The sequence below is a fragment of the Macaca mulatta genome, chromosome 15, assembly GCF_049350105.2.
Source record: "Macaca mulatta isolate MMU2019108-1 chromosome 15, T2T-MMU8v2.0, whole genome shotgun sequence".
Taxonomy (NCBI): domain Eukaryota; kingdom Metazoa; phylum Chordata; class Mammalia; order Primates; family Cercopithecidae; genus Macaca; species Macaca mulatta.
In genome coordinates this window covers 17,408,981-17,431,539 of record NC_133420.1, presented here as the reverse complement: position 1 = coordinate 17,431,539, position 22,559 = coordinate 17,408,981, and the positions used below count along the sequence as shown (strand labels likewise).

At 57.9% G+C, this 22,559-nt stretch overlaps 1 protein-coding gene across 1 annotated transcript in view; it reads left to right on the top strand.

Annotated features, from left to right (window-relative positions):
* The first annotated feature begins 244 nt into the window (after nucleotides 1-244).
* Nucleotides 245-22,559, top strand: part of NCS1 (neuronal calcium sensor 1) — a 65,680-nt gene continuing 43,365 nt past the window's right edge. Inside the window, exon 1 of the mRNA XM_028834722.2 lies at nucleotides 245-568. Coding sequence (XP_028690555.1) covers nucleotides 505-568 — 64 coding nt within the window. The 5' untranslated portion in view covers nucleotides 245-504. The remainder of the gene's footprint in view (nucleotides 569-22,559) is intronic.

Here is a 22,559-nt window from a genome sequence, read left to right as displayed (position 1 = left end):
CTGCCCCTCCCTGGGGCCGCGTTGAGCTGAGGGGACGCCCCTCCGGCGGGCTGGCGGGGCCGGGGTCCCGCTGGCGGAGGCCGCGGCCAGGTGGGTGCGGGGCGGGAGGTGGCGCCGGGCGCTGAGTGGCGGCTCCGGGTCCACCCCTGGCGCGCGGGTGCGGGCGGGAGGCGGGAGGCGGGAGGCGGGGAGCGCAGGGGCGGCGGCTGGCGGGAGGCAGCAGCGAGCATGTGCCGCGGAGCCCAGTAACCAGGGACGACCGCGGCCACACCGCGCCGGCGCCGGCGCCCAGCCCAGGCAGCCCCGCGCCGCGGCGCCCGGACCGCCCGGGCCTGCCCAGCGGCCGCCCCACGCCCCGAGCGCCCCGGCGCCGACAGCCGCGCAGCGCAGCGCGGGCGCCGCAGACAAAGGCGCGGCCCCGGCCCGGCCCGCCCGGCCCAGCCGCTCCCGCTGGGCGCCCCAACCGGGTCCGGCCCGGGGGGGCGGGGGCCGCGGCCGCCGAGGATGGGGAAATCCAACAGCAAGTTGAAGCCCGAAGTTGTGGAGGAGCTGACCAGGAAGACCTACTGTGAGTGCTCCGGGTCCCTGGCCCGTGCCCCGCGCCTCCCGGTCACCCCCACGCCCGCCGCCCCCGCCCCCCGGACCCGCGCGCTACCCGCTCCGCGCCGCCGCCTCCGCTCGGTCCTCCCAGCCCGGCCTCCGCCGTGGGCCTCTCGGAGGCTCCCGGGCCGCGCCCCTGCCCCCCGCCCGGCCCCATTGTTCTGGCACCCCCAGCCCGGGGAGTGCGCGCCGGTCGGCGTGCGCGGCGCCACCCCCAGGTCCGGAGGGGCAACCCCAGCCTCCTGGCGGCCCCCTCTCCGCAGAGCTGTCCCAACAGGCAGGGGCTGTTGTGAGGGCGGGGCGGTGGTCCCGGGAGGGGGCGCCCGGCTGCGCGGAGCCGACTGGCACTAGTGCGCGGGGCTGGTGATTCATGCATCACGATGCCGCCGCCGCTGCTGCTGCGAGATTGGCCTGTCGCCCCCTCCCTGGCCCCGTTCGTGTGTGGGGGGTGGCGAGACTTGGCACAGCGCCTGTCGAGCGGTGACGGCGGCGAAGGGTCCCCGGCACCCTGTGGGTTGCAGCACTTACAGGCTGGATTCTCCCTGGCTCCATCTCTGTCTGCCAGACCGGGAAATGGGTTTCTACAGCCCGGGCGATCTGGGCCGTGTGTGATCATTAGCTGTCGCGGGCTGCCCGGAGGAGGAGGGCCTGTCCTTTCTGGACGTCTCCAGATCAGTCTCAGTGTGTCTCCCTCCACTTGCCCAACTTCACAACTCTGCAGTCCCCTTGCAGCCCCAATTTCTCCATATCAGGCTTCCCCCTTCCCTGCAGCATCTCCGGAGGTGCCCTGGCATACCAGGGGTTAATGGCAATGGGTCCAGACCACCCAGGGGATGCTGAGAGGGAAGGCTTCCGCATCGGGGCCTGGAAGGACCTCTGCCTGGGTGTTTGACTTGGAAGGGGACAGTGGCTCTGGGCTTGGGTTGGAATTCAGAACCCATCCCCGGGCAGCTGCGTGGGCCCAGGCCCTCTGCACCACCCCTGGAGGCAGCAGCTTGACCGCCAGCCCCATGTGTTGATGGAGGCTGGGGAGGCAGCTCCTGGTGGTGCATTGCACAACCTCTGCTCCCCGCTTCCCCCCAACTCCATCGGTCTTCTGGGCACGTTTGCAGGTCTGTCCAAGCCCACGCTTCAGCTCCATGCCCCTCACCCCTCGTGCTTGGAACAAAGGGGGCTTTCCAGAACGGGTGCTAGTCTGCTGCGAGGTGCTGGCCCTTCTCCTGTGGAATGCTGCAGCATGGAGCTCACATCCCAGGAGCTGCTACCTGGAAGGGGTGAAGCCCCTGGGCACAGGGGCTGCTGTCACCCTCTCTCCAAGGTGGGCAGGTGGGTGGCCCATTCCAGTCTGGCTGCTGTTTTGTGATATTCGCTGGGGCCTCCTTCAAGCTAAGTCCAGATGTGGCCCACAGCTGCCAGCAGGTGGACTTCCTGGGTCCCTGTGCCGGGGGAGAGTGAGGACACAGTGGGCGTCATCGGGAGTGGTGGGCATGGGCTGCATGGGATGCCTCCATCGTGGTGGGACAGGGGAGTGAAGCCAGGTTTCCTGCTCATGGAGCATGTCACTTGCCAAGCTCTTGGCATCGTTAGCACCTCGACTCCGCCACAACTGCTCTACCAGGCTGGGTGCTGCTGCGATCTCTATTTACAGATGGGGAAACTAAGGCTCAGAGGGGCAAAGTGGCATTCCCATGATCCCACAGCTAGTGACCAGACAGTGCCAGGACTCAAATTCCGGTCTGTCCTGCTCCAAGGCTAGTGAGAGACCTCAGAGCTCATGCCAAGAGCTCTTCTGGGCCAGGCACAGTGGCTCACGCCTGTAATCCCAGCACTTTGGGAGGCTGAGGCGGGTGGACCAGCCTGAACAACAAGGGGAAACCCCTGACTCTACTAAAAATACACAATTAGCTGGGCATGGTGGCGCATGCCTGTAATCCCAGCTACTCGGGAGGCTGAGGCAGGAGAATCACTTGAACCCGGGAGGCGGAGGTTGTGGTGAGGCGAGATTGCTCCAAGAGGGAACCTCCATCTCCAAAAAAAAAAAAAAAAAAGCTCTTCTGGATGTGTCTTTTTCTGGCTTTTGTTAGAAGCCCATGATGGTGGATTCTAAATGAGAAGGGCCTGGGGTGATCATTCTGTCCGGCCCCCTCCTCTGGGCAGATCTGTCAACTTTGAGAGAAGTTGAGTCAACAAAGCTTTGTTAGGAACTGGCCCTTGTGGTGCTAGGCTGGGCTATTTTTAAAGGCCTTCGGAGACGTGGAACAGTTTTGGGCAGGGAGAGAGTTGGCCTGGGGACTTTTCCTCTGTAGAAGCCCTTATTAGGGGTGGGCTGTTGGAGGTGGCGGTGGGTTCGTTGGCCTCCGGTCTGCCTCCTGCGCTGACGTCAGCTCCCTGGTGCAGGCCCTTGTGTGTGGAGCTCACAGCTGTGTTCTCCCCGTTTGTTGGGCTTTAGTAGGTCCACAGAATGAAAAGTCTCCCAACACAGCAAGCAGAGAAAGCCTCCAGCTTGTTCTCCGGCCCCAGATGGGCTTCCTTCTAATGGGGAGTGGAGCCATCTGCTCTTTGTTCTGGGGGATTCTGTGTATGAGGTCAAGAGAAGCGCCCCAGGAAGGACTCTCAAATGTCAGAATTTCCTGGTTGATTAATAAACATGAAGGTACCTGGGCTGTCCTCCCAGATTTCCGATTCTTTGGGTCTGGCTGGGGCCCAGGAATTTGCATCCTTGATGCGTGTTTGTGTTGCAAACTGTGGTCCTGGGGAGCCCCGATTGAAGACCACAGTTCTGGTGTATGCTGGGGGTCCTAGCCCACCTCGTGCATAGCTGGCCACAGTGCCGGGGGGCCTAGAGGGGAGCCATGGGTCCACGTCCGAGTCGGTGCTCAGCGGTGTCCTTGGTGGGCGTCTCTGACTCTGTCTGTGGTGGTCTGTGTGTGTGAGGAAGCAGGAGTGTCTAAAGGCCCCAACAGTGTGGCCCTCACTGGACACACTGGGATTCCACCTGGCTCAAATCGTAACCCAAACCCTAACCCAATCCTCAGCCTTCCACCAGCAATAGGTTAGGGAGAGGTGGACGGGGGTCACCCTGCAGCCAAGACAGACAGTGGCAGTCAGCATTGTGGGCGGCCCACTTCCTCTGAGGTCTGGCCCACTCTCTTCCAATCTGCTGATGAGGCTGTTGGCATCCCTGTGTGTCCTGGCTGTGGGATGGGCCGGTCCCCTCACCTACCTGAGCCTCAGTTTCCTCATCTGCAAAATAGATGTGCTCATGGTACCTGAACTGAGAGGATGTGAGAAGTCAACGGGGTCATGTGCAGCGTGGGACCTGATATGTGGCGTGGGGTATGTGGTCAGTAAATGCCAGTAAATGCCAGTGATCGTATTAATGCTTATTTGTTGTTGTTTTGGAGACAGGGTCTGGCTGTGTTGACCTGACTGGAGTGCAATGGTGCAATCATGGCTCACTTAAACCTTGACCTCCTGGGCCCAAGCAATCCTCCTGCCTCAGTCTCCCCAGTAGCTGGGACCACGGCCATGATATTTATACCACACCTGGCTAATTAAAAATTTTCTTTTTGTAGAGTTAGGGTCTTGCCCTGTTGCCTGGGCTGGCTCAAACTCTTGGCCTCAAGCAATCCTCCTGCCTTGGCCAGCCAAAGTTCTGAGATCACAGGCCTGAGCCTCTGCACCCGGCCTTAATATATATCATTTTGACCGTACAATACAGCTTCCTTTTGAACTGGGCTTATGTGTATTTTGTGGGCAAATTTCTTCTCTCCACAGAGGAATCTTCCTACGACCCTGTTTTTTTGTGCCTGGCACGCAGAAGATGACATCTAGGACTGCTGGGCCCGAATCCCAGCAGGGGCCTGCTCTTACATGTAGCGGCCTCCCCAGCCCCACTTGTGAATTGTGAAGCCGCCCTGGCCTGTTGATTTAGTGCTCACTGTGTGCCAGGCGTGGAGGCAGAGGAGTGGACGAGAGACATAGAATCCCTGGCCTCAGGAGGAAAGCAGCTGGGTTATCTGAAAACTCGGGCATGGGGGTGTAAGCCATTTGTGGTGGTCTGAGCTGCATCCCCTTAAAGACTTCTAAGGCCGCTGCAGGCCCAAGCCAGCCAGGCCCAAGAGACAGAACCTCTACCCTCCCCCCCTTCTCCTTCTCCTTCTCCCCATGATGTTTGCCGGCACTTCCCAGGGACCCTCGGTCTGGGACTCAGGGGTGGCCAGCTCCTCCCTGTTCCTCTTGGTCAGCCTAGGCTCTGCCTTGACCTTGCCTGTTAACCTTGACTCTCTTCTGCCTTTTCCCTGATGCCCAGAATGGTGCCGGGCACACAGGAGCCTGTGGAGGGCAGGAGCCCGCGGCTGACGCCTCTTGACCCCGAGCAGAGGATGGGTCCCTGGCTCCAGGTTGGGGTCAGCAGTTGGGCTCTTGGGTGTCTCTGGCTGTGGACTGTCCTGGGGCCCATGAGGGTCCCTTCCTCTAGGGTGAGGAATATTCTCCGATCATCACCCCCCACCCGACTCTGCTCAACTAGGGTGGGGCAAGCTGCTGCCTTCGGGAGGCCGTCACTGGAGCCCATCTTGGGACAGGGCTGGGAGTTGTGTGATGGCTGTGTGGGGACACAGAGGGCCCACAGCCAGGCACAGGGTGAGCCACAAGGAGAGGAAAGGACCGACACGAGCGCTTCTGCAGTCCCTGTACATCCCGTGTGCGTGGGCGTGAACCAAGGAGGCCTTTCCTTTCTCTGACAGTTGAGCAGAGCAGCAGCAGGGAAGACTGAAGTGGACTCTCAGCATCGGGATGGGCATCTGGGCAAGAACCATCACCTGTGTTATTAGGAGAGGACTCGATCCCCTGGGGTGCGGGGCTGGGTCCTCACTCGGGCTTGGTGACCTTGGGGAAGTCCCTTGGCCTCTCTGAGCACCAGTTTGCTCATCCGTCAGACCCGCCTACCAACTCCATGGATCTAAACAGAAGCTTTGCAGTCTGGGGAGCGGGCCCTAAAGACGAAGGGGTTGTTTGGTAGGAGAGTCCCTGGAAGGGAAGGAGAGCTCAGGGACGAGTGCCGCGGTTCTGGCCCCTTCCTCGGGCAAACCTCCTCTCACGGGCTTTACTTTCACCCTCTGGAAAATGGGTGGTTTTGGAAGGCCTCACCGCTGGGAAGGATTCGGGGCATATATGAAGGATTTAACCTGGTGCTGGTTCTGAGGGGAACCTTTATTTATTTAAATTTTTATTTTTATAGAGATGGGGTCTCGCTGTGCTGGCCAGGCTAGTCTCGAACTTCTGGCCTCAAGCAATCTCCTCCCATCTCTGCCTCCCGAAATGCTGGGATTACAGGCATGAGCCGCTGTGCCCGGCCATGAGAGGAACCTTTTAAAGCTCTCCTGGCAGCAGCTGGTCCTCGGGGTGCAAGTCTTCCGCGTCCAGGGCAGGACGGCCAAGGGGGCCTGTGGCTGCCCCCTTGTACAGAGAGGGAAGGGGCAGCTGGTGAATGGCAGGGACTCACCCAGGCCCCAGCGCCCAGCCTCCTCCTCACAGCCTCTTTTTGCCCTTTCTGTCTCCTTGGGTTCCAGGTTAAATGGGACACAGCTTCTCCCTTCCCTACATCACCCCGCAGGGTTCTCCCGTCTCCCCGTGTCAGGGGAAAGCCCTTTCCCCCGGCAGAGGCCTTGGGATCGGACCCAGCTCCTGCCGCTCCCTAGGCCTGTCTCGAGCCCCTTTGGGGCAAGGCATGGGCAGTGGGGGACTGTCCTGTCGAGTGGTCCGGGTCTGTGTCACCCTCTGGGAGGCCACAGGAAGGAATTTGGACATTATCCCAGATCCGTAGGGAGCCGTGGAAGGGAGGTGATGGAGACACATTAGATTTGGGTTTAGAAAGATTGTTGTTGGCTGTAGTCCACAGAATGGACTGGTGGGGAAGAGGGGTGGTAATGAGACCGAAGGTGATCATGGTGATGAACTGGGGTATCGGTGGGGATGACTTGAAAGACAGATTCCAGATATATTTAGGAGGAAGACTCAGTAGGACTTGGTCCCCTCCCCTCCCCTTCCCTCCCCTCCCATGCCCTGCCCTACCCTCCCCTGCTCTCCCCTCCCCTCCCTTCCCCTGCTCTCCCCTCCCCTCCCTTCCCCTGCTCTCCCCTCCTCTCCCTTCCCCTGCTCTCCCCTCCCCTCCCTTCCCCTGCTCTCCCCTCCCCTCCCCTCCTCTTTTTTTTGAGAGGGAGTCTTACTCTGTCACCCAGGCTGGAGTGCAGTGGCATGATCTTGGCTCACTGCAACTTCCGCTTCCTGGGTTCAAGCAATTCTTCTGTATCAGCCTCCCAAGTAGTTGGGATTACAGGCACCCGCCACCACACCCAGCTAATTTTTGTATTTTTAGTAGAGACGGGGTTTCACCATATTGGTCAGGCTGGTCTCGAACTCCTGACCTCAGGTGATCGACCCGCCTTGGTCTCTCAAAGTGCTGGGATTTACAGGCGTGAGCCACTGTCCCTGACCTCATAGTTTTCATTACCTTGTAAATTTGGGATTATCTACTAAAAAGTAGATAACTTTCTGACTTAAAAAAACCTGATAGTTCTGAATGTTTGCCCGTGTCATGAACTATGCTTTTAGAGCATGATTCTTTTTTTCATGGTGTATCATATGAACAGAACATATTTTATTTAATCCCCTGTCATTGGACAGTTAGGTTCCTCCTCCCATATTAAAAATGCTGTCATGAACCTCTTTGCACTAAATCTTTGTAGGAATGTCTTTGTACCAAATCTTTGCATGAGTGTCTTTGCACTAAATCTTTGCACTTATCTTTACTTGAAGATAAATAACCCAGAATGGGGTTATGGAGTTAAAAGGCTGGGGAAGTTTTGAAAGGCTTTTGATTAAAAATTGCTGAATTGCTCTCCAGAAAGGCTGTTCCAATTTACGTTTTCAGCAAAAGTAGATGAGAGAGTGCCTATTTCTCTGCATTCTTGCCAGCACTGGGTATTACTGTTTTCCTTAATTCTTGCCAATTTTACGGGGAGGAAAAGAGGTGGCTCACTGTCTCAATGTTTATTTCTTTGATTACTATGAAATATAATCCTAGAATCTTTCAGCTGGAGGAGACTCATGGGGCCAAGTAGTTCAATGCCCTCATTTTACGAGTAGGCAAATTAAGTGCCAGCAAGGTGAAGTGTCTTCCCCAAGGTCACACAGCAAATATGTGGCAGGAACCGATTTGTTCCTGTCAGGGCACCTCCCACTGTGCCCAGGTGGGTTGGCTGTTGGGGTTTAGAATAGGGATGTCTTGCCTTCTTTCTATTTATTTATTTATTTACTTACTTACTTACTTATCTGTTTATTGAGATGGAGTCTCACTTCTGTCACCCAGGCTGGAGTGCAGTGGTGCGATCTCAGCTCACTGCAACTGCCACCTCCTGGGTTCGAGCTGTCCTGCCTCAGCCTCCTGAGTAGCTGGTATTACAACATGCACCACCACACCCGGCTAATTTTTGTATTTTTAGTAGAGACAGGGTTTTGACATTTTGGCCAGGTTGGTCTCAAACTCCGGGCCTCAAGTGGTCCACCCACCTTGGCCTCCCAAAGTGCTGGGATTACAGGCCTGAGCCACCACGCCTGGCCTAGGGATGTCTTGACTTCTTCATCGAAGTCTTCTGCTGGGGTTCATCTTGCCCCAAATATCTCTAGCACTCTGGTAAGAAAAAAAAAACCCAATATAAATTAAAAAGCACATCGTCATTATGGTCATAACAAGATGAATCCATTTTCACATTCCGTGTGTGATCTGTTTTCCAGGGCAGAGAGTGTCAGAGATTACCTTGCAGCGTTTCTAGGGAACTTGAGATTGGGGTCATATTCTGACCGAGGGCAGAACAGCAGGTGCTGAGGGCTTGAAGGTCAGTTCTGTTTCCTGGCTGGGCGATCCTGGCCAGCTCCTTATGTCTCTGAGCTCTGAGGTCCCTTGTGCATGAGACAGGGATGGACGCACAGGGATCTGCACATAGTAAGTGCTCAGTAAATGCTCTCCCAGGGAGGAGGCTGCTGGACCGGCCGTGTCAGGGACAGCTGTTCTTGGCCACTCCGCTGGGCAGTCACAGAGTGAGCTGTCACAGGCTCTTGGCTGAATTGGGATTGAGTGGCAAACGTGGAGGGCCTCTGTGGTGGTCCGGCTGTGTTGGTGGCTGGATTGTTCTGTGTCCGGCTCCTGGCTTGGTGACTTGGGGAGGGAGAGGTGGTTGTGGCAGACTGACTTGTAGGCTCCTTTGTGCCCAGGGGCTCAGAGGATGGACAGCAGCCTGCCTGGGCTTCAGTCCTAGGACCATCATGGCCTGGACAGTGGCTTTGGAGTCACTGGTTCCCTCTGGGACTCAGTTTCCCTTTCTGTACAATGTTCAAATTGCCAGCTAGTGAGACCCAGTGGAGAAGGTATGTCAGGGCCCCAGGGATGGAGTGTGCTTGGGCTCTGGTGTTCAAGACCCAGGCCCCTGGATCTTCTCAGCCTCAGGCATGGTTCTTAGTCTCTCGATGCCTTAGTTTTCTTATCTGGGAGTTGGGGATGGGGGCTTCTACTACGGAGAGCTGTGTGTGGGGTTAGGAATAACAGACGTTGAACTTGGTGGCTCATCTCGGCACTCCCTTTGCTCATGGTGGTGGTGGAGGATCTGCGAGCCACAGCGCGGGACGGTCAGGGGCTGTCGCTATGGTGAGAGTCTGGTATTAGGCACGTTCTGTGTGACCCAGGCCCGTCCTTGGTGTTCATGTGTGTTCCTCACCAACTCCACCCAGGAGCCCTGTGGGGTTCCCGTTTTGCAGATGAGGAAATAGAGGCTCAGAGTGGACGAGAGCTGGCTCATGGTCCCACGGCTGGAGAGTGGTGCCATTGGGGTCTGACCCCCGTCCCCTCTCAGCCTGGAGTCCTCACACTGAAGCCCTGGGCCGCGGTGAGGGGTCCCTGCTTGGTGGAGGTGCCAGGGAGCCGCCACGGAGGTGTGCAGGTGAGCGTGAGCAGGCCTGGGTGCCTGGTGTGGGTGTTGCAGGCAGGGCGGGTGCTGCGGGGCACGTGGGCAAGTCCCAATTCACGTGGGCACGCTCCGAGCGTGAGTGACGGGGTCACGGCGTGTGTCAGGAGTGGGTGAGCCGGGCACGCCTGTGCGCACGCGTGTGGTGGTGTGTGAGGGCAGTGCTGTACAGGTTGTAAATGTAGGTGTGCCTGGAGGTGGGGGGCGCTGGGGAGGGAGGCACAGACAGGCCGGGAGCTGCACCAAAGGCTGGGTGCTCAGCTGCCAGGTCTGGGACCAGGTGATAAGCTTCCACTCCCTGAGGTAGTGGGGGAGTATTGTGGTTGGGGGGAGATGACAGCAATGACAACCACCGTTTACCCAATGGGCACTCGGGGCCAGGAGTGCTGAGTGCTGCCCTCTCACCAAAGCCCTGGGAGTAAGGACTCTTATACCCATTTTACAGATGAAGAAAGGGAGCCCCAGGCAAGTTCAGGGACACGCCCAAGTCCCCCCAGCCAGCCAGTGGATGGCCAGTCGGGGTTCAGGCTTAGATCATTATGTTGCCAGAGCCACGCCCTTCCCACCAGGCGCCCGCCTGCCGCCGTCTCTGTGAGTCTCAAAACCTTAGAGTTCCCTGCCAAGGGGAGGGAGCACCCCGTCCCTGGGAGCATCCAAGCCGCTGCTGGAGCATCAGACACTGGCCAGGCATCCTGGACTCCTGGGCTGGGTGTGACGTTTGTGGTGAATGGGATCCTTCCCACTGGTTCCAGAGGTTCTGCCTCCTGCGGGGGATTTGGAGCAGCCTCGGCCTTGGCATCCTCCAGGAAGAAGGCAGAGCTGAGGCCTTGTGGAAAGGCAGCGGGAGGAGAGGTGCTGATAGGAGTGTGTGGTGCAGCGGTGCCCTGGCCTCAACGCCTTCCTCAGCCTCCACGCATCCTAGTGGAGGTTCAGGTGCTGACCATGTGTGGGCGCTGGGCTGGTCTCAACGGTGATCCTCCCGCCCTGGGAACTCAGGAGCAACGTACCCCCATCTTACGGCACTGGCACCATCCCTGCTCCTGGGAAGCCTTGTCCCGGACAAGGTGGTGAGGACTGAGTGCCCCTGGCCATCCTGCCCTGCCCTGTGCCTGGCTCAACCCAGGTGCCTTCGGAGGTATCTGTCCGACAGAGAAAGAGGCCAAGTCCTCACGGGTGCAGTGTGGGCTTGGGGGCATGGTGGCCAAGGGGACCCCTGTGACTTGTAGCTCCTTGAGGTCTGGGCCACATCTTGTGGTCTTTGGTGTCCGTGGGGTGTGTGGCCCAGGGTGTCCTCGCCTCTGCAGAAGGCTGGGATCTTCCCGAAGAGTTTTTCCCTACAGTGCTGTGGTTTGCTCTCCCTGGTGACCAGGATAGGACCTGCTTGTGCTCCTGACCTGCAGTCTGTTGGGGAAGGGGGACAACCAGGGAGTTGAGAGTCGGGTCCTGGTTCCAGCCTGGCTTGATGTGGCCTCTGGCTGCCCCTCTCAGGGCTGCAGTCTCCCCATCTGTTCCACTCTCTGTGAGATGTGATGTCACCATTTCTCAGCTCCAGGTGCCCTGACCATGCGGCCGGGGGGAGGAACTCCTTGCCCAGGAGGGGGTGCAGGGCAGCTGCTGGCTTTGGTACTTCTGAGCCACCGAGGGGGCCCCAGGAAGCTGGGGAGGCGTCCAGGCCACTGTGCTCTGAATTCCCTGGCAGGGGAGCAGGGGGAGGGCGGGAGGAATGTGGCTTTGAGGAATGTTTAACCCAAGGCAGAAATAGCACACTCTGCCTTTTGATTTCAGGCTGGAGTTTTCAGCAGGGAAGTGGGTTCAGCGTGCCTTTCTCTCTCCCCAGCTGTGGGGCCATGGCCACCCTGGCTCCCCCACAGCCCTGGCCTTTGGGGATGGAAAGTCCTTCCTTCCTTCCTTCTTTCCTTCCTTCCCTCCTTCCTTTTCTTTTCTTTTCTTTTCTTTTCTTTTCTTTTCTTTTCTTTTCTTTTATTTTCTTTCTTTCTTTCTTTTTCTTTCTTTTCTTTCTTTCTTTTCTTTCTCTTCCTTCCTTTTCTTTCTTTCTTTTCCTTCCTTCCTTTTCTTTTCTCCTTTCCTTTTCTTTTTACCTTCCTCCTTCTTCTTCTTCTTTTTTTTTTTTTTGAGACAGAGTCTCGCTCTGTCACCCAGGCTGGAGTGCAGTGGCTCAATCTTGGCTCACTGCAAGCTCTGCCTCCTGGGTTCACGCCATTCTCCTGCCTCACCCTCCTGAGTAGCTGGGACTACAGGTGCCCGCCACCTCGCCCGGCTAATTTTTTTTGTATTTTTTAGTAGAGACAGGGTTTCACCGTGTTAGCCAGGATGGTCTCCTGACCTCGTGATCCTCCCGCCTCAGCCTCCCAAAGTGCTAGGATTACAGGTGTGAGCCACCATGCCCGGCCTCTTTTCTTTTCTTTCTTCTGCTATGGGAAACAGAAAGAGCCCTAGACCTGGAACCAAACAGAGTTGGGTTCAAATCTTTCGATCTCCACTTCTAGCCCTGTGACCACTTCCTTCGCTGAATCTCTGCAGAATTGGGAGAGGGATGCTGAGCCAAGATGGCTTTTCTGGTGGTCTGGTGTCCGGAGCTCCTCTCAGGGAATCCACGGGCCTGGATTCAAATCCCATCTCCTCTACTCGTTAGCTCTGGGACCTTGGTCCGGCCTTTCCCACTGAGCCCTCAGACTTCATCTGTGAAATGGGCAGATGTCTGCCAGGATTATGGGTGGGATTCATGCGAAAACATTGGTGACAGGGCCTGGCACGGCACATCCCAGGCTTTTAATCCCTCCTGATGCGTCCCAGTGCCTTCACCTATAAAACAGGAAGACAATGCCTTTGCCACGTTGGATAAGGGAGCCATGCAGGGTGCTGCGGCAGCCCAGAGGCACCTTTTCTTTCTTTTTCTTTTTTTATTTTGAGACAGAGTCTCACTCTGTCACCCAGGCTGGAGTGCAATGGTGCGATCTCAGCTCACTACAACCTCTGCCTCCCAGGTTCAAGCAATTCTCTTGCCTCAGCCTCCCGAGTAGCTGGGATTCCAGACGCCTGCCACCTCACCCGGCTGATTTTTTTTTTTTGTATTTCAGTAGAGATGGGGTTTCACCATGTTGGCCAGGGTGGTCTTGATCTCCTGACCTTGATCCGCCTGCCTCGGCCTCCTAAAGTGCTGGGATTACAGGCGTGAGCCACTGCACCCGGCCATCCCAGAGGCAGGCACCTTTTCATCGGACCCAGCCCTCTGCCTCCTCCCATTGGCCATGGGTGGGACCCATCCTTGTCCACACTCCTACCAAAGCCCAAGGTTACTTCCAGGGGAGGTGTCCCTGGGCCCGGCCTCCTCCTCAGTCCTGGCGGTGAGGACATGCTTCACCGTCCCCCTTGATTCAGCTGGGAGCTGTGAGGACCGACTGCATCTTATTGCATGACTGCATCTCATTGCGTGGTTGCCGGAGTAGCCCCCGCTCCTAGAACGGAGCCTGCGCATATTGTTGGAATGAATGAGAAAACAAGTACAGAAACGAGCAAAAGCCAATGAATGAAGTTCCTTCTGATCCATCTTGGGCTTTGCTTTCTGTTTCTGTCCAGCCCCCTCCTACCTCCTGGGCTGGGGGAGGGGGGTTTTCCTTCGCAGCTGGGGGATCCTGAGAAGTGGGGTGTGGGGAGGCTGGGCCCCAGCTGGCCAGACCTCGTGAAGACCCCAGACCCCTCTCACCTGCTGGGCTTGGGGAGTTGAGGAGGGGTCCAAGCCGCCAGCCAGCCAGCAAGGCCCCTCCTCCCGGCCCTGCTCCTGCCTCTTTGTAGGAACCAAAAGATTCCTGTTCAAAGGCAGGAGCTGGGGCTATTTTTGGCACTGTGGGGGAAAGAGCGAATGCTTTCCTTCTGTTCAAAAATATATGGTGTGTGTGCTGGGCACAGGAGGAGCTCCAGAGCTCAAAGCCTGCACTGGCCGGGTTTCTGCCCCTCAGCCGGTGGTCCCACCACCCCCTGCGCGCCCAGCAGCCCACACGGCCTTGCCGGGCCGTTATTGCCTTCAGGCTTCCTGTGATGAGGCCTTTGCTGCGCCGGAGCAGAACATGATCTCAATTAAAACAAAGAGCAGCTGTCAGGATTGCTGAGCGGAGCCTGCCTAGGTGCCCCAGCTATGACTCCCCGGCTCCGGTTCTGTGGAGCTGGGGACGGCCTTGAGAAGAGATCTAGGTGCCTCTCAGGGAAGGAGACCCAGCCAGCAGGGAGCAGAGGGGAGGCCCTGGGTCCTGTAGGGGGTGTGTCTGGCCAAAGCGGTTCCTGGGCCACCTTGCCAGCCCTGACTCCTTGATTCAGAGAGTGTTTCTGGAGCAGCTGCCTCGTGTTAGGCCCTGTGGATGCTGGGGACACAGGGCAGGCTGGCTGGCTGGATTTCTGGCCCTGCTGGCATTCACAGTTTGGCGGGGAGGCAGATGTCAGGCTAGGATAAGCGTCAAGACAGGGCTTTGCACAATGGACTGGGAATCTCCCTGGTCTGGGGTGCATCTGGGAGGGCTTCCTGGAGGAGGTAATATTGTAGTTGAGACCCAGGGCTAGGGTTGCCAGACATACTAAAAAATGATTTCCTGTTTATCTGATATGTGAACTTAACAGGGTACCTGTGTTTTTGTTTGTTGAATTTGACAGTACTGCTTTAGGGAGATGAGAAGTTTGCAGGGAGGGTTTTTGTGGGGGACAATGAGAGTGCTTCAGGCAGCAGGAACAGCATGTTTCAGGTCAGTCCTCACCTTCCAGGACTCCCCAACCCCCAGCCCAGGAAGGGGTGGGGAACACAGAGCTGTTCTCTATCACAGCTCAGGCAGAAGCCAAACTGGTCACAGAAACCACATGGTCACACCTAATGTCACAGCCAGTAGAGCAGGGAGCCCTCTGGATGGAAACTCTGAGAGGGTCCCAAGGAGCTGTCAAGGTTTGGCAACTCTGGGAACGTGAAATTGCACGGTGACTGCAGCATAGAGGGCCTGAGGCCGTGAGGCGCTGATGGCAAGAGTGCCCTGATGGCGGGAGGGCCCATGCTATGCTTAGGCTGGCTCCAAGCATGAGGGGCACTCAAGCGATTGGGCAGCTCAGAGATGAGCTTATGTGGCTAGGAGCAGATCCGTGGAAGTCCCTTGGCCTCTCCAAGCTGTGGTTTCCTCGTTGTGGAGGGGGGTTGCTGGTGGCCCCTGCTTTAGGAGGTACCTGGAGAGGCGGAGAGGTGGGGCAGGCAGTGGGTTGGCCCCTCAGAGCTGTTGGCTGACCCAGCAGGGCAGGGGCTCCGCAGGAGGGGTGTCTCGGAAAGCAGGGGAGCAATGTGAGGCCACATGGCACACCCAGGAGACGAGGGGCCTTGCCCAGGGACGCACCGGCAGGCATCCCAGTCAAGGTCACGGTCCGGCCTCCAGTGAGCTCCGGCCAGGCTGATGGGCCCACGTCTGCGCCTCTCTGTGCCCCATCGCCGCCATCCCCGAGTCCTCCTGCTCTCTGAGCACCGTGACAAGGACCCTGATGAGTCACTCTGTGCCTCCTCCAGGAGGGCAGGTCAGGGCCGAGCCTCCGCCCTCCGCTCTTAAAGGGCCAGAGCTGGAGTCAGGGCTGCTGTCTGCTGCTGGCTGGGGCTGCCTGGGCTCCAGCAGCAGCCCTCGCCAACCCTCCCGGCCAGTCGCCCTGGAACGCATGCCCTAGAACCTCCCGTGGTCCCTGCAGGAGCCGCTCTGCCCCAGCGCAGCTCAGGGGCCAGACCTCGGTGGTGTTCCAGGAGCAGATCCACAGCATTCTGGGAGGGGAGGTGCGGCGGTCGCCGACACGCTGGTGCCACCCCTGTGTGCCACCGCCGCCCAGTCTCTGCGTCCCTGCCATCCCTGCTACTGCCGTCTCCATCTCTCCCTGTGTGGGGGGCTTGCACCTTCCCTGGGGTCTCTCTTCACCTCTCACCTCTGTTCCATCTTGGGAGCCTCTCAGTGCTTCCATCCAGAGGGCTCCCTGCTCTACTGGCTGTGACATTAGGTGTGACCGTGTGGCTTCTGTGACCAATTTGGCTTCTGCCTGACATGTGATGGAGACCACCTGTGTGTCTCCCACCCCTTCCTGGGGCTGGGGTGGGGAGCCCTGGAGGGCTAGGACTGAAGCAGGAATGTGGGGACTAGGATCGGGGAGGCAGATGCCACGTGATCCTAAGTGGGGGGATGGGGGGTGATGGCCCGCTCGGCTTCTTGCAGGCCCTGCCCCTGCGGGGTGCCCCTGTTATTGGCCCTGGCCATCTGGCCTTGTCTTTGGGTGCTGTGACACCTGTATTTATGAGAGTGGCAATTGTTAACATTTTGGGATACTTGCTGTGTTCTCTCCTCCTGGACCACACCACGCTGCCCTCTGGATAAGGCTTTGTTCTAGTGCGATGTGGCTTCTTGTGGTTCCTGAACTCACCAGGCTCTGGATGGCCTCTGAGCCTTGGACCTGCAGCCTCTCCTGGAAAGTGCTGCTTTTCCTCTTTGCCTGGCTAAGGCCTACACACCAGCCCTTTCCTCGGGGAGCACGCCTGACCCCCTAGGCTAGCTTGGGTTCCTGCTTCACATTTTCATTAACCCTGAACTTTCCTTTTTTTTTTTTTTTTTTTTTTTTAAGACGGAGTTTTGCTGTTGTTGCCCCGGCTGGAGTGCCATGGCTCGATCTCAGCTCACTGCAACCTCTGTCTCCTGGGTTCAAGTGATTCTCCTGCCTCAGCCCCCTGAGTAGCTGGAATTACAGGCATGCACCACCTTGCCCTAATTTTGTATTTTTAGTAGAGACGGGGTTTCTCCATGTTGGTCAGGCTGGTCTCGAATTCCCAACCTCAGGTGATTCGCCCGCCTTCTTGGCCTCCCAAAGTGCTGGGATTACAGGGGTGAGCCACTGTACCTGGCCTCTTTCCTTTTTAATTTTTTTTGAGACAGGGTCTCACTTTGTCACCCAAGCTGGAGCATGGTGGTGCAATCTTGGCTCACTGCAACCTCCACCTCCCGGGTTCAAGCGATCCTCCTGCCTCAGCCTCCCGAGTAGCTGGGATTACAGGCGCCCTCCACCGTGCCTGGTTTTGCCATGTTGACCAGGCTGGTCTCAAACTCCTGACCTCTGGTGATCCGCCCTTCTTGGTCTCCCAAAGTACTGGAATTACAGGCATGAGCCACTGGGCCTAGCTGAGCTTTCCTTTCTTATTATGACAGATAGACAGCTGTGTGGGTGTGTGCTAACAGGGTGTGTCTCCCCTGTTGTATCAGGGACTCAGAGGACAGGAACCTGTGTCTAGGTCATTGCTGTGTCCCTGGAGCCTGTCTCAGGTTCTGAGCCATTGAGAATGCTCAGAAATTAATTGCTGGATGAAGGAAGGGGTGAAAATCCTGTTTGTTCCTTTAACCACCCTGCAAGAAAGGTATTGTGACCACCACTATTCCCATTTTACAGCTAAGGAAACTGAGGCTCAGAGAGGTGAATTTAGCTGCCCAAGGTCACACAGGGGCTAAAGAATGAGTCAGTTTAGACAGAGACCCTTTCTGTTGAGTAGGTCAGTTGCGTCAGTGCCTTCCATAATGTCTGACCTTGGCAGTGTTTGGGAAATGCTTGTAGAATGGGACTGATCGGAATCCCTGAGTGCTGGACTCAGCTCTGAAATGTTTGAGAGGGTCCCCACCGGGAATCTTGAGAAAACTCCACACACAAAGATTTCCCCAGGGTCTTGGCCAGCCACAGTGGCTCACGCCTATAATCCCAGGATTTTGAGAGACCGAGGTGGGCGGATCACTTGAGGTCAGTAGTTCGAGACCAGCCTAGTCAACATGGTGAAACCCCGTCTCTACTAAAAATACAAAAATTAGCCGGGTGTGGTGGTACGTGCCTGTAATTCCAGCTACTCGGGAGGCTGAGGCAGGATAATTCATTGAACCTGCTTGAACCCAGAAGGTGGAGGTTGCTGTGACCTGAGATCGTGCCACTGCGCTCCAGCCTGGGTGACAGAGTTAGAAGATAGACTGTGTCTAAAAAAAAAAAAAAAAAAAAAAAAAAGACCTTCCCAAGGTCTCGAAGACCCCGAAGAGGCAGAAGATGTGGCTGACTCCGTTTTGGAAGATTCTGAGCTGACTCTGGCGGGAAAGATGGCTTGAGCCAAGGGGCAGTTCTTGTATGTTTATGCAAAAGAGAGAGAGAATATGTGTGGTCACTGGAACAAGTTCCTTTACTAGCCAGGAATCACTTTGGGTTTCAGAAAATAAAAGTAGCCCTGTCTACTTTCCAACTTACCCACCTAAAACAAGAACATGCATTCTGTGAGAACACACATACACTGAGCACCTACTACATGCCAGATGCTACCATTTGGCTGCAACTTAGGCAGACATAGATCCTGCCCCGTGGAGCACCCAGCCGTTGGGGAAGGTCAAAATCGGACAAAAGCAGGCACTCACAGAGAGAGAACAAAACCGTTTCTGATACAGCTCCTCTGAGGCCACCGTGTGCATTTTCACCTGGTTCTTTTCCATTTTTTTCTACGTATGTAACTATGGTAGGTTTTATCGCCCTTAGTTTTCTGATGGGAAAACCAAGGCTCAGAGAGGTTAACCGACTTGTCCAATGTCACACAGCTGGAATGTGGTGGAACTGGGATTTGAACCTATGTCAGTGTGACTTGATCTGCGTCCCTCAGCTGGTCAAAGCAAGTTAACAGATCAGCAGGTACTGAGGACCTTTGCCTGGCAGCACCAACGGCACTTTGTTGGGGCGTCAGAGATGCCAAAGATTCAGTAACTCTTTGAGATCGGGCGGGAGGTGGGCAGGATCATCCTTTGAGAGCGTGTTGGGGGATGAGCAGGATCATCCTTGGGGATGGTGTCTCCCGGCTAAAGCCTTCCTGAGCCCGGACTCTGGACTCTATAAACCTGGCCTCCATCTCCACTCCTCCACCCCTGACTGTGTGATCTCGGTCAAGTGCTTTGCCTCTCTGTGAAACCTCAGTTTCTTCGAAGTGGGCTGGCAGGGACCCCCACCTGTCAGCACAGGGCCTCGGGGAGGATCCCGAGGGACTGAGAGGGAAACGGGGCTTTGATTTTGAATCTGAGCGGCTCTCAGCAGCCTCCTGCCTGGCTCCCCTTCCTGCAGTAGTGGCAACAGTTTCCCATCTTGGTGTCTGGCCCAAAGCCTGGCCCTCTGACTTTTTATTTATTATTATTATATTTTTTTGAGACGGAGTCTCGCTCTGTCGCCCAAGCTGGAGTGCAGTGGTGCGATCTGGGCTCACTGCAAGCTCCGCCTCCCAGGTTCACGCCATTCTCCTGCCTCAGCTTCCCGAGTAGCTGGGACTACAGGCGCCCGCCACCTCGCCCAGCTAATTTTTTGTATTTTTTAGTAGAGATGGGGTTTCACCGTGTTAGCCAGAATGGTCTTGATCTCCTGACCTCGTGATCTGCCCTCCTCGGCCTCCCAAAGTGCTGGGATTACAGGCGTGAGCCACCGCGCCTGGCTGCCCTCTGACTTTTTATTCAGACCCCACGACTCCTCATCAGCACAGCATCTCTAGGGCGCCCACCATGTGCTGGGCTTGGTGCTTGTGACCTGTATCCTCTCTTTGGCCCCTGACAGCGGGGTAGGGAGCGTGCTGACCCAGGCCACGCAGCGACTGGATAGACCCGTCTGTGCAAAGGCTCTGGGTGATCCCTGCTGAACTGTGTGTCCCAAGCCGAGAGCCTGGCTTTAGGGGTCCTCGGGCAGGGGAGCCAGGCCTGGGCACAGAGCGGTGAAGAGCAAGTCCCAGGAGCTGGGCCAGAAGGTCACCTGGCCCTGGCCCAAGTCTGCCCTCTGGGGCCAGGGACCTGCCATCTACTCGCCATTCCTGAAGACAGGCCTTGTGGGCCGGGAGATCCCCCAGCAGGTGAAATACCCCCCACTCGAGTGCTCAGCCTTCCTCCCGCCAGCCCGGAGGCTCCGGCCTCTCTTACGTGGAGGCGAGGCAGCCGTGGGGATGTAAGGTAGGGAGGTGGGGGCCAGTGGGGGGTGGTCAGAGCCTGGTCATCTGGATGGCTGTGGGCATGGGGCTCCCCTGATGAACCCAGGTGCCTCATCCTGAGACAGACACAGCAACAGCCCGTGGCCCCCTGGGCTGTGTGAGACTTTAATGAAATGAGGGTTCGGGCTGGTGCCGGGCAGATCACAGTCAGCACCCGATGGCGACAGCGGCCGTCACAGCTGCTCACCGCCGCGCATGGCAGTCTGATGGCCCTGGCGGGCGGCCTGCTCAGAAGGGGCAGCAGAGTAGACAGGGCCTGCCTACCTTTCCTGCCGGCCGCTGTGTGCCCCAGCCCAGTGCTGGACCAGTCCTGGCCGGCACTCGGTGAACTGGGGTGGAGACAGTGACTGCCAAGGAGGCTGAATCGCCACTCCCACAGTGGGGACACAGGATAGGGGGCTGGAGCCCAGAGGGGAGGGCAGAAGGGCTGGGGAATGTGCGGCGAGTGGGTCAGGGCGAGGGGCTGCAGCAGTGGCTTTGCTCAGCCAGGAGTGCCCGGGAGCTCTGGGCAGCAGGCCAGGCCTCCTTTCTGGGGTAGCTCAGGCCCGGTGCTGGGGCCCAGCCGCCCGTTAGCCAGGCAGTGGTGGCAAACAGGTATGGGATTGGGAGTAGGGGGTGGTCTCTCTTCTCACCCTGGCAGGGGCATCGAGCAATAAGTACAACAGCAGTGATGATCATGCTGACTGCCTCGTGCCAGGCAGCTCCTGCGTCTGCTGTCACGTTACTCTGAGCTTGGAGGCAGCGCTGCCGAGCACTCCATTTTAGAAGAGAGGCTGCCGCCCTTGTCCAAGGTCCAGGGTTAATGAGTCTGGGACCCGACCACGTTGTCTGGCCCAGAGCCTGTGCCCATCTTCCTGTTCTCACTCCAGCCCTCTCAGGGGCTGCTGTTCCTGGACACGGTGCCTGTCATCCGTGGGAGATGAGGCGCTCTAGCCCCTCATTTACTTGTTGCCTGAAGGTCACTTTGAGGAGCGTGGGAGCTGGGGGGCCTGGAGGTCTCAGGAGTTGAGCTCTTTCATGGGACAGAGAGGGGAGGGTGCGTGGCCACGTTCACGCATTGGGTCAGGAGCAAAGTTGGGCAGCCAGGGCTCCCTGCCTGTCCCAGGAACACCAGCATATATCCCCGATGCTGCCGTGTGACTCCGGGGAGGTGCTGTGACCCCCGGGAGCCGGTGCTGCAGCGGGAGCGGGGAGTGACCTGAGGCTTTGGGTGCTTGGGGTACCTGGAAGATTGGAGCAGCAGGTGGCTGCTCCTCAGCCCTTGAGTGTAGCAGGACCCCGGGTGGGAACCCCACAGGTAAGTGTTTCACTCCCTTTTCTGTCCTCCCCCACTCCGAGTGTGTAGAACTCCATGGTTGACACAGCCAGTAATGTCCCCTTTCACAGATGGGGAAACTGAGGCCCAAACTGGGGAAAAAAACGGTCATACAGCAAGGGAGTGTCAGATCCCTGGAGTCCAGGTCCCACAAGAGACCACCACCGTCTTCGCTATGAGGAACTGCCCCCTCCCCAGGGGTGGGCCCAGCTCCGGGGCAGGAGGGTGCGGCCGGCGGCACACTCCCTCCGCTGTCTTACTTAGCTGTGCTGTTGCTGCCCTGGGAGGGCTTGGGGCAGAGCCCCCCATTCTCAGGAGATGGTACCGAGGGGCTTCTCAGGTGCTGCTGGGAGAACACAGCTTCAGGGTGCTGTGAGGAGGGGCAGGGGTGAGGCTGGAGAGGCTGGAGACGCACTGGGGGCTCTGGAGGAGGGTTCTAGGAGGGGAGGGATGTGACCACATTAGGGATGCTGGCAGCTGTGGGTGGGGACTGGATGGGAGAATGGGATGGGGTGGGGACTGAGAAGAGGCTGGCGCAGCAGCTGGGGTGGTGTAGGGGCAACATCCAGCCAGCCCTGGACAGTGGAGGCTTTCTCGTGTTTTTGAGGCAGCCAGGTTGGGTGGGACTTGTCTGCAGTTGGTGCGGGACTGCCTGTAGGGAAATCTTAGGATGGATACCTGGGAGGAGGCCCAGGGGATCCCTTTGGGCCACGTGGAGCCTGAGGGGCCCCTGGGCCCCATCGGTGAGGAGCTTGGACGGGGGGCTGAGCTGCAGGAGGGGCCAGCTGGGAGGAGACTGGGAGTGAGGGGTGCGGGGAGCAGAGCTGCCCCCAGAGAGCGTGTGAGCTGGGCGCTTGGAGGGGCCCTGGTGCTGGGAGGTTGAGCACAGGAGAGGCGTGGGCCTGGGAGGAGCTTCTGAGGCCAGCTGCACTTCTGGAAGGAGGACAGTCAGTGATCAAAGCTGTCAGGACCGAGGGGACTGTCTGATTTAGTAAGATGGGTCATTCGTGGCCAGGCCCTGCTTTCGGCTTTTGTGCTGCTCAAACCCAGAGTCCCCCTTGCTGATGTGGTTTTTCCCTCAGCCGTGGTGGAGGGCTGGGGGGCAGGTACAGAGACACGCGGGAAGCCCTTGTCCCTGGAGATGGATCCAGGGCCAGGTCCGCCCCAGGAGGGATGGCGGAAGAGGCTGGATTGGCTGGCCGGCTGCCCTCCATGCCTCTAGCTGCAGCCGGTGCCGGGAGGGGGCTGCCAGCCCCTGCCTTTTGCTCCCACCATGTTTGAGCTGAGCTTCAATCAGGAGAGAGGTGTTTTGCTTTAGGGAAATCAAAATCAGACTCAACATCCTCCTGGGCTCCTGGGACTGGCTCTCGTGTTCGTTCCTGGCAGATGAGAGCTGTGTGGAAGGGAGGAGGAGCTGGAGTAGGGGAGCTGGGGACCTCAGGAGCGCTGCTGGGGTGGAAAGGAGGCTGTGGGCGCTGAGGGTGCTTCCTGGCTGTGGGGTATGGGCCTGGAGTCTGTGAGCGTGGGGATGGGGCGAAGGCTAAGAGCCACTCCCTGCTCTGAGCCTGCAGCTGCCCTCCCC